The sequence below is a fragment of the Oncorhynchus mykiss genome, chromosome 10 (genome assembly GCF_057628025.1).
Source record: "Oncorhynchus mykiss isolate SJ-2025 chromosome 10, ASM5762802v1, whole genome shotgun sequence".
Lineage (NCBI taxonomy): Eukaryota > Metazoa > Chordata > Actinopteri > Salmoniformes > Salmonidae > Oncorhynchus > Oncorhynchus mykiss.
This window is the reverse complement of record NC_143031.1, coordinates 68,542,337-68,555,670: the sequence shown is the minus strand read 5'-3', so window position 1 is coordinate 68,555,670 and position 13,334 is coordinate 68,542,337. Positions and strand designations below refer to the sequence as shown.

The 13,334-nt window shown below is 38.5% G+C and overlaps 1 protein-coding gene across 5 annotated transcripts in view; it reads left to right on the top strand.

Moving 5' to 3' along the window:
* Nucleotides 1-13,334, top strand: part of dclk2a (doublecortin-like kinase 2a) — a 107,502-nt gene that overhangs the window by 55,496 nt on the left and 38,672 nt on the right. For all 5 annotated transcript variants that reach the window (XR_016483898.1, XR_005034205.2, XM_036933638.2 and 2 more), the window contains exons 12-13: nucleotides 127-260; nucleotides 530-607. Coding sequence is in view for 3 of the 5 variants with exons in the window: in XM_036933638.2 (XP_036789533.1) it covers nucleotides 127-260; nucleotides 530-607 (212 nt within the window). In the remaining 2 variants the exon portion in view is untranslated. The remainder of the gene's footprint in view (nucleotides 1-126; nucleotides 261-529; nucleotides 608-13,334) is intronic.

Here is a 13,334-nt window from a genome sequence, read left to right as displayed (position 1 = left end):
TTCACATGGCATGCTAAAGTACTTGCATATGAGATTTGCATATGAAATGCACAATGCCTTTTGAATTGAGGTGACATGAGTTGGTGACATGAGTTGGTAACTATGTTTTGTGTGTCTGTCCCTTAGGTGTGTGAGTACCTTGACGGCACTAAGTCTCTGAAGCTGGGGGACTTTGGTCTGGCCACTGTGGTTGAGGGGCCCCTGCACACCGTGTGTGGAACCCCCACCTATGTGGCCCCTGAGATCATCGCTGAGGCTGGGTGAGTTACTGCCAACTGTACCTGTATCCATAGCATCAGACATTCTAGTGACTAGCGCCGCTGAAGAGGAAACCCACACGGATGTTAAACAACACTTCCTTCATATTTCTCTCTCTCGGCTCACTCTCTTTCTCACTCTGCTCTCTCTCTTTCTCTCTCTGCTCTCTCTTTCCCTGTCTTTCTTGCTCTGCTTTCTCTCTTCTCTCTCTCCCCCTCCTCTGCTCTTTCTCTCTGCTCTTTCTCCATCTCTTCTCTGTCTCTCTCCCCAGTTATGGTCTGAAGGTGGATATCTGGGCAACTGGGGTCATCACTTACATCCTGCTCTGTGGCTTTCCTCCCTTCCGCAGGTACACTACACAATGTTATTTAACCTCCAGAACACTACACAATGTTATTTAACCTCCAGACACCTACAGTACACTACACAATGTTATTTAACCTCCAGACACCTACAGTACACTACACAATGTTATTTAACCTCCAGACACCTACAGTACACTACACAATGTTATTTAACCTCCAGACACCTACAGTACACTACACAATGTTATTTAACCTCCAGAACACCTACAGTACACTACACAATGTTATTTAACCTCCAGAACACCTACAGTACACTACACAATGTTATGTAACCTACAGTACACTACACAATGTTATGTAACCTACAGTACACTAGACAATGTTATTTAACCTCCAGACACCTACAGTACACTACACAATGTTATGTAACCTACAGTACACTACACAATGTTATGTAACCTACAGTACACTACACAATGTTATGTAACCTACAGTACACTAGACAATGTTATTTATTCTCCAGACACCTACAGTACACTACACAATGTTATTTAACCTCCAGAACACCTACAGTACACTACACAATGTTATTTAACCTCCAGACACCTACAGTACACTACACAATGTTATTTAACCTCCAGACACCTACAGTACACTACACAATGTTATTTAACCTCCAGATCACCTACAGTACACTACACAATGTTATTTAACCTCCAGACACCTACAGTACACTACACAATGTTATGTAACCTACAGTACACTACACAATGTTATTTAACCTCCAGACACCTACAGTACACTACACAATGTTATTTAACCTCCAGACACCTACAGTACACTACACAATGTTATTTAACCTCCAGAACACCTACAGTACACTACACAATGTTATGTAACCTACAGTACACTACACAATGTTATTTAATCTCCAGACACCTACAGTACACTAGACAATGTTATTTAACCTCCAGAACACCTACAGTACACTACACAATGTTATGTAACCTACAGTACACTACACAATGTTATTTAATCTCCAGACACCTACAGTACACTACACAATGTTATTTAACCTCCAGAACACCTACAGTACACTACACAATGTTATTTAACCTCCAGACACCTACAGTACACTACACAATGTTATATAACCTCCAGACACCTACAGTACACTACACAATGTTATTTAACCTCCAGACACCTACAGTACACTACACAATGTTATGTAACCTCCAGAACACCTACAGTACACTACACAATGTTATTTAACCTCCAGAACACCTACAGTACACTACACAATGTTATTTAACCTCCAGACACCTACAGTACACTACACAATGTTATTTAACCTTCAGACACCTACAGTACACTACACAATGTTATGTAACCTCCAGAACACCTACAGTACACTACACAATGTTATTTAACCTCCAGAACACCTCCAGAACACCTACAGTACAGAACACCTACAGAACACCTACAGTACACTACACAATGTTATTTAACCTCCAGACACCTACAGTACACTACACAATGTTATGTAACCTCCAGACACCTACAGTACACTACACAATGTTATGTAACCTACAGTACACTACACAATGTTATGTAACCTACAGTACACTAGACAATGTTATTTAACCTCCAGACACCTACAGTACACTACACAATGTTATGTAACCTACAGTACACTACACAATGTTATGTAACCTACAGTACACTAGACAATGTTATTTAACCTCCAGACACCTACAGTACACTACACAATGTTATGTAACCTACAGTACACTACACAATGTTATGTAACCTACAGTACACTACACAATGTTATGTAACCTACAGTACACTAGACAATGTTATTTAACCTCCAGACACCTACAGTACACTACACAATGTTATGTAACCTACAGTACACTACACAATGTTATGTAACCTACAGTACACTACACAATGTTATGTAACCTACAGTACACTACACAATGTTATTTAACCTCCAGAACACCTACAGTACACTACACAATGTTATTTAACCTCCAGACACCTACAGTACACTACACAATGTTATTTAACCTCCAGACACCTACAGTACACTACACAATGTTATTTAACATCCAGAACACCTACAGTACACTACACAATGTTATTTAACCTACAGTACACTACACAATGTTATTTAATCTCCAGACACCTACAGTACACTACACAATGTTATTTAACCTCCAGAACACCTACAGTACACTACACAATGTTATTTAACCTCCAGACACCTACAGTACACTACACAATGTTATTTAACCTCCAGACACCTACAGTACACTACACAATGTTATTTAACCTCCAGACACCTACAGTACACTACACAATGTTATGTAACCTCCAGAACACCTACAGTACACTACACAATGTTATTTAACCTCCAGACACCTACAGTACACTAGACAATGTTATTTAACCTCCAGAACACCTACAGTACACTACACAATGTTATGTAACCTACAGTACACTACACAATGTTATTTAACCTCCAGACACCTACAGTACACTACACAATGTTATGTAACCTACAGTACACTACACAATGTTATTTAATCTCCAGACACCTACAGTACACTACACAATGTTATTTAACCTCCAGAACACCTACAGTACACTACACAATGTTATTTAACCTCCAGACACCTACAGTACACTACACAATGTTATTTAACCTCCAGACACCTACAGTACACTACACAATGTTATTTAACCTCCAGACACCTACAGTACACTACACAATGTTATGTAACCTCCAGAACACCTACAGTACACTACACAATGTTATTTAACCTCCAGAACACCTACAGTACACTACACAATGTTATTTAACCTCCAGACACCTACAGTACACTACACAATGTTATTTAACCTCCAGACACCTACAGTACACTACACAATGTTATTTAACCTCCAGACACCTACAGTGCACTACACAATGTTATGTAACCTCCAGAACACCTACAGTACACTACACAATGTTATTTAACCTCCAGACACCTACAGTACACTAGACAATGTTATTTAACCTCCAGAACACCTACAGTACACTACACAATGTTATGTAACCTACAGTACACTACACAATGTTATTTAACCTCCAGACACCTACAGTACACTACACAATGTTATTTAACCTCCAGAACACCTACAGTACACTACACAATGTTATTTAACGTCCAGACACCTACAGTACACTACACAATGTTATTTAACCTCCAGACACCTACAGTACACTACACAATGTTATTTAACCTCCAGACACCTACAGTACACTAGACAATGTTATTTAACCTCCAGAACACCTACAGTACACTACACAATGTTATTTAACCTCCAGACACCTACAGTACACTAGACAATGTTATTTAACCTCCAGACACCTACAGTACACTACACAATGTTATTTAACCTCCAGAACACCTACAGTACACTACACAATGTTATTTAACCTCCAGACACCTACAGTACACTAGACAATGTTATTTAACCCCCAGACACCTACAGTACACTACACAATGTTATGTAACCTCCAGAACACCTACAGTACACTACACAATGTTATGTAACCTCCAGACACCTACAGTACACTACACAATGTTATTTAACCTCCAGACACCTACAGTACACTACACAATGTTATTTAACCTCCAGACACCTACAGTACACTACACAATGTTATGTAACCTCCAGAACACCTACAGTACACTACACAATGTTATTTAACCTCCAGACACCTACAGTACACTAGACAATGTTATTTAACCTCCAGAACACCTACAGTACACTACACAATGGTATGTAACCTACAGTACACTACACAATGTTATTTAATCTCCAGACACCTACAGTACACTACACAATGTTATTTAACCTCCAGAACACCTACAGTACACTACACAATGTTATTTAACCTCCAGACACCTACAGTACACTACACAATGTTATATAACCTCCAGACACCTACAGTACACTACACAATGTTATTTAACCTCCAGACACCTACAGTACACTACACAATGTTATGTAACCTCCAGAACACCTACAGTACACTACACAATGTTATTTAACCTCCAGAACACCTACAGTACACTACACAATGTTATTTAACCTCCAGACACCTACAGTACACTACACAATGTTATTTAACCTCCAGACACCTACAGTACACTACACAATGTTATGTAACCTCCAGAACACCTACAGTACACTACACAATGTTATTTAACCTCCAGAACACCTACAGAACACCTACAGTACAGAACACCTACAGAACACCTACAGTACACTACACAATGTTATGTAACCTCCAGACACCTACAGTACACTACACAATGTTATGTAACCTACAGTACACTACACAATGTTATGTAACCTACAGTACACTAGACAATGTTATTTAACCTCCAGACACCTACAGTACACTACACAATGTTATGTAACCTACAGTACACTACACAATGTTATGTAACCTACAGTACACTAGACAATGTTATTTAACCTCCAGACACCTACAGTACACTACACAATGTTATGTAACCTACAGTACACTACACAATGTTATGTAACCTACAGTACACTACACAATGTTATGTAACCTACAGTACACTAGACAATGTTATTTAACCTCCAGACACCTACAGTACACTACACAATGTTATGTAACCTACAGTACACTACACAATGTTATGTAACCTACAGTACACTAGACAATGTTATTTAACCTCCAGACACCTACAGTACACTACACAATGTTATGTAACCTACAGTACACTACACAATGTTATGTAACCTACAGTACACTACACAATGTTATGTAACCTACAGTACACTAGACAATGTTATTTAACCTCCAGACACCTACAGTACACTACACAATGTTATGTAACCTACAGTACACTACACAATGGTATGTAACCTACAGTACACTACACAATGTTATGTAACCTACAGTACACTACACAATGTTATTTAACCTCCAGAACACCTACAGTACACTACACAATGTTATTTAACCTCCAGACACCTACAGTACACTACACAATGTTATTTAACCTCCAGACACCTACAGTACACTACACAATGTTATTTAACATCCAGAACACCTACAGTACACTACACAATGTTATTTAACCTACAGTACACTACACAATGTTATTTAATCTCCAGACACCTACAGTACACTACACAATGTTATTTAACCTCCAGAACACCTACAGTACACTACACAATGTTATTTAACCTCCAGACACCTACAGTACACTACACAATGTTATTTAACCTCCAGACACCTACAGTACACTACACAATGTTATTTAACCTCCAGACACCTACAGTACACTACACAATGTTATGTAACCTCCAGAACACCTACAGTACACTACACAATGTTATTTAACCTCCAGACACCTACAGTACACTAGACAATGTTATTTAACCTCCAGAACACCTACAGTACACTACACAATGTTATGTAACCTACAGTACACTACACAATGTTATTTAACCTCCAGACACCTACAGTACACTACACAATGTTATGTAACCTACAGTACACTACACAATGTTATTTAATCTCCAGACACCTACAGTACACTACACAATGTTATTTAACCTCCAGAACACCTACAGTACACTACACAATGTTATTTAACCTCCAGACACCTACAGTACACTACACAATGTTATTTAACCTCCAGACACCTACAGTACACTACACAATGTTATTTAACCTCCAGACACCTACAGTACACTACACAATGTTATGTAACCTCCAGAACACCTACAGTACACTACACAATGTTATTTAACCTCCAGAACACCTACAGTACACTACACAATGTTATTTAACCTCCAGACACCTACAGTACACTACACAATGTTATTTAACCTCCAGACACCTACAGTACACTACACAATGTTATTTAACCTCCAGACACCTACAGTGCACTACACAATGTTATGTAACCTCCAGAACACCTACAGTACACTACACAATGTTATTTAACCTCCAGACACCTACAGTACACTAGACAATGTTATTTAACCTCCAGAACACCTACAGTACACTACACAATGTTATGTAACCTACAGTACACTACACAATGTTATTTAACCTCCAGACACCTACAGTACACTACACAATGTTATTTAACCTCCAGAACACCTACAGTACACTACACAATGTTATTTAACGTCCAGACACCTACAGTACACTACACAATGTTATTTAACCTCCAGACACCTACAGTACACTACACAATGTTATTTAACCTCCAGACACCTACAGTACACTACACAATGTTATGTAACCTCCAGAACACCTACAGTACACTACACAATGTTATTTAACCTCCAGACACCTACAGTACACTAGACAATGTTATTTAACCTCCAGAACACCTACAGTACACTACACAATGTTATTTAACCTCCAGACACCTACAGTACACTAGACAATGTTATTTAACCTCCAGACACCTACAGTACACTACACAATGTTATTTAACCTCCAGAACACCTACAGTACACTACACAATGTTATTTAACCTCCAGACACCTACAGTACACTAGACAATGTTATTTAACCCCCAGACACCTACAGTACACTACACAATGTTATGTAACCTCCAGAACACCTACAGTACACTACACAATGTTATGTAACCTCCAGACACCTACAGTACACTACACAATGTTATTTAACCTCCAGACACCTACAGTACACTACACAATGTTATTTAACCTCCAGACACCTACAGTACACTACACAATGTTATGTAACCTCCAGAACACCTACAGTACACTACACAATGTTATTTAACCTCCAGACACCTACAGTACACTAGACAATGTTATTTAACCTCCAGAACACCTACAGTACACTACACAATGGTATGTAACCTACAGTACACTACACAATGTTATTTAATCTCCAGACACCTACAGTACACTACACAATGTTATTTAACCTCCAGAACACCTACAGTACACTACACAATGTTATTTAACCTCCAGACACCTACAGTACACTACACAATGTTATATAACCTCCAGACACCTACAGTACACTACACAATGTTATTTAACCTCCAGACACCTACAGTACACTACACAATGTTATGTAACCTCCAGAACACCTACAGTACACTACACAATGTTATTTAACCTCCAGAACACCTACAGTACACTACACAATGTTATTTAACCTCCAGACACCTACAGTACACTACACAATGTTATTTAACCTCCAGACACCTACAGTACACTACACAATGTTATGTAACCTCCAGAACACCTACAGTACACTACACAATGTTATTTAACCTCCAGAACACCTACAGAACACCTACAGTACACTACACAATGTTATTTAACCTCCAGACACCTACAGTACACTACACAATGTTATGTAACCTCCAGACACCTACAGTACACTACACAATGTTATGTAACCTACAGTACACTACACAATGTTATGTAACCTACAGTACACTAGACAATGTTATTTAACCTCCAGACACCTACAGTACACTACACAATGTTATGTAACCTACAGTACACTACACAATGTTATGTAACCTACAGTACACTACACAATGTTATGTAACCTACAGTACACTAGACAATGTTATTTATTCTCCAGACACCTACAGTACACTACACAATGTTATTTAACCTCCAGAACACCTACAGTACACTACACAATGTTATTTAACCTCCAGACACCTACAGTACACTACACAATGTTATGTAACCTCCAGAACACCTACAGTACACTACACAATGTTATTTAACCTCCAGACACCTACAGTACACTAGACAATGTTATTTAACCTCCAGAACACCTACAGTACACTACACAATGTTATGTAACCTACAGTACACTACACAATGTTATTTAACCTCCAGACACCTACAGTACACTACACAATGTTATGTAACCTACAGTACACTACACAATGTTATTTAATCTCCAGACACCTACAGTACACTACACAATGTTATTTAACCTCCAGAACACCTACAGTACACTACACAATGTTATTTAACCTCCAGACACCTACAGTACACTACACAATGTTATTTAACCTCCAGACACCTACAGTACACTACACAATGTTATTTAACCTCCAGACACCTACAGTACACTACACAATGTTATGTAACCTCCAGAACACCTACAGTACACTACACAATGTTATTTAACCTCCAGAACACCTACAGTACACTACACAATGTTATTTAACCTCCAGACACCTACAGTACACTACACAATGTTATTTAACCTCCAGACACCTACAGTACACTACACAATGTTATTTAACCTCCAGACACCTACAGTGCACTACACAATGTTATGTAACCTCCAGAACACCTACAGTACACTACACAATGTTATTTAACCTCCAGACACCTACAGTACACTAGACAATGTTATTTAACCTCCAGAACACCTACAGTACACTACACAATGTTATGTAACCTACAGTACACTACACAATGTTATTTAACCTCCAGACACCTACAGTACACTACACAATGTTATTTAACCTCCAGACACCTACAGTACACTACACAATGTTATTTAACCTCCAGACACCTACAGTACACTACACAATGTTATTTAACCTCCAGACACCTACAGTACACTACACAATGTTATGTAACCTCCAGAACACCTACAGTACACTACACAATGTTATTTAACCTCCAGACACCTACAGTGCACTACACAATGTTATGTAACCTCCAGACACCTACAGTACACTAGACAATGTTATTTAACCTCCAGAACACCTACAGTACACTACACAATGTTATGTAACCTACAGTACACTACACAATGTTATTTAACCTCCAGACACCTACAGTACACTACACAATGTTATTTAACCTCCAGACACCTACAGTACACTACACAATGTTATTTAACCTCCAGACACCTACAGTACACTACACAATGTTATTTAACCTCCAGACACCTACAGTACACTACACAATGTTATGTAACCTCCAGAACACCTACAGTACACTACACAATGTTATTTAACCTCCAGACACCTACAGTACACTAGACAATGTTATTTAACCTCCAGAACACCTACAGTACACTACACAATGTTATTTACCCTCCAGACACCTACAGTACACTAGACAATGTTATTTAACCTCCAGACACCTACAGTACACTACACAATGTTATTTAACCTCCAGAACACCTACAGTACACTACACAATGTTATTTAACCTCCAGACACCTACAGTACACTAGACAATGTTATTTAACCCCCAGACACCTACAGTACACTACACAATGTTATGTAACCTCCAGAACACCTACAGTACACTACACAATGTTATGTAACCTCCAGACACCTACAGTACACTACACAATGTTATTTAACCTCCAGACACCTACAGTACACTACACAATGTTATGTAACCTCCAGAACACCTACAGTACACTACACAATGTTATGTAACCTCCAGACACCTACAGTACACTACACAATGTTATTTAACCTCCAGAACACCTACAGTACACTACACAATGTTATTTAACCTCCAGACACCTACAGTACACTACACAATGTTATGTAACCTCCAGACACCTACAGTACACTACACAATGTTATGTAACCTACAGTACACTACACAATGTTATGTAACCTACAGTACACTAGACAATGTTATTTAACCTCCAGACACCTACAGTACACTACACAATGTTATGTAACCTACAGTACACTACACAATGTTATGTAACCTACAGTACACTAGACAATGTTATTTAACCTCCAGACACCTACAGTACACTACACAATGTTATGTAACCTACAGTACACTACACAATGTTATGTAACCTACAGTACACTACACAATGTTATGTAACCTACAGTACACTAGACAATGTTATTTATTCTCCAGACACCTACAGTACACTACACAATGTTATTTAACCTCCAGAACACCTACAGTACACTACACAATGTTATTTAACCTCCAGACACCTACAGTACACTACACAATGTTATTTAACCTCCAGACACCTACAGTACACTACACAATGTTATTTAACCTCCAGAACACCTACAGTACACTACACAATGTTATTTAACCTCCAGACACCTACAGTACACTACACAATGTTATGTAACCTACAGTACACTACACAATGTTATTTAATCTCCAGACACCTACAGTACACTACACAATGTTATTTAACCTCCAGAACACCTACAGTACACTACACAATGTTATTTAACCTCCAGACACCTACAGTACACTACACAATGTACACTACCTCCAGGTCACCTACAGTACACTACACAATGTTATTTAACCTCCAGAACACCTACAGTACACTACACAATGTTATTTAACCTCCAGACACCTACAGTACACTACACAATGTTATTTAACCTCCAGACACCTACAGTACACTACACAATGTTATTTAACCTCCAGACACCTACAGTACACTACACAATGTTATGTAACCTCCAGAACACCTACAGTACACTACACAATGTTATTTAACCTCCAGACACCTACAGTACACTAGACAATGTTATTTAACCTCCAGAACACCTACAGTACACTACACAATGTTATGTAACCTACAGTACACTACACAATGTTATTTAACCTCCAGACACCTACAGTACACTACACAATGTTATGTCACCTACAGTACACTACACAATGTTATTTAATCTCCAGACACCTACAGTACACTACACAATGTTATTTAAACTCCAGAACACCTACAGTACACTACACAATGTTATTTAACCTCCAGACACCTACAGTACACTACACAATGTTATGTAACCTCCAGACACCTACAGTACACTACACAATGTTATTTAACCTCCAGACACCTACAGTACACTACACAATGTTATGTAACCTCCAGAACACCTACAGTACACTACACAATGTTATTTAACCTCCAGACACCTACAGTACACTAGACAATGTTATTTAACCTCCAGAACACCTACAGTACACTACACAATGTTATTTAACCTCCAGAACACCTACAGTACACTACACAATGTTATTTAACCTCCAGACACCTACAGTACACTAGACAATGTTATTTAACCCCCAGACACCTACAGTACACTACACAATGTTATGTAACCTCCAGAACACCTACAGTACACTACACAATGTTATGTAACCTCCAGACACCTACAGTACACTACACAATGTTATTTAACCTCCAGACACCTACAGTACACTACACAATGTTATGTAACCTCCAGAACACCTACAGTACACTACACAATGTTATGTAACCTCCAGACACCTACAGTACACTACACAATGTTATTTAACCTCCAGACACCTACAGTACACTACACAATGTTATTTAACCTCCAGACACCTACAGTACACTACACAATGTTATTTAACCTCCAGAACACCTACAGTACACTACACAATGTTATTTAACCTCCAGACACCTACAGTACACTACACAATGTTATGTAACCTCCAGACACCTACAGTACACTACACAATGTTATTTAACCTCCAGACACCTACAGTACACTACACAATGTTATGTAACCTACAGTACACTACACAATGTTATGTAACCTCCAGACACCTACAGTACACTACACAATGTTATGTAACCTCCAGACACCTACAGTACACTACACAATGTTATGTAACCTCCAGAACACCTACAGTACACTACACAATGTTATGTAACCTCCAGACACCTACAGTACACTACACAATGTTATGTAACCTCCAGACACCTACAGTACACTACACAATGTTATTTAACCTCCAGACACCTACAGTACACTACACAATGTTATGTAACCTACAGTACACTACACAATGTTATGTAACCTCCAGACACCTACAGTACACTACACAATGTTATTTAACCTCCAGACACCTACAGTACACTACACAATGTTATGTAACCTACAGTACACTACACAATGTTATGTAACCTACAGTACACTACACAATGTTATTTAACCTCCAGAACAACTACAGTACACTACACAATGTTATTTAACCTCCAGACACCTACAGTACACTACACAATGTTATGTAACCTACAGTACACTACACAATGTTATGTAACCTGCAGTACACTACACAATGTTATTTAACCTCCAGACACCTACAGTACACTACACAATGTTATTTAACCTCCAGAACACCTACAGTACACTACACAATGTTATTTAACCTCCAGACACCTACAGTACACTACACAATGTTATTTAACCTCCAGACACCTACAGTACACTACACAATGTTATGTAACCTCCAGACACCTACAGTACACTACACAATGTTATGTAACCTCCAGACACCTACAGTACACTACACAATGTTATTTAACCTCCAGAACACCTACAGTACACTACACAATGTTATTTAACCTCCAGAACACCTACAGTACACTACACAATGTTATTTAACCTCCAGACACCTACAGTACACTACACAATGTTATGTAACCTACAGTACACTACACAATGTTATGTAACCTACAGTACACTAGACAATGTTATTTAACCTCCAGACACCTACAGTACACTACACAATGTTATTTAACCTCCAGACACCTACAGTACACTACACAATGTTATTTAACCTCCAGACACCTACAGTACACTACACAATGTTATTTAACCTCCAGACACCTACAGTACACTAGACAATGTTATTTAACCTCCAGACACCTACAGT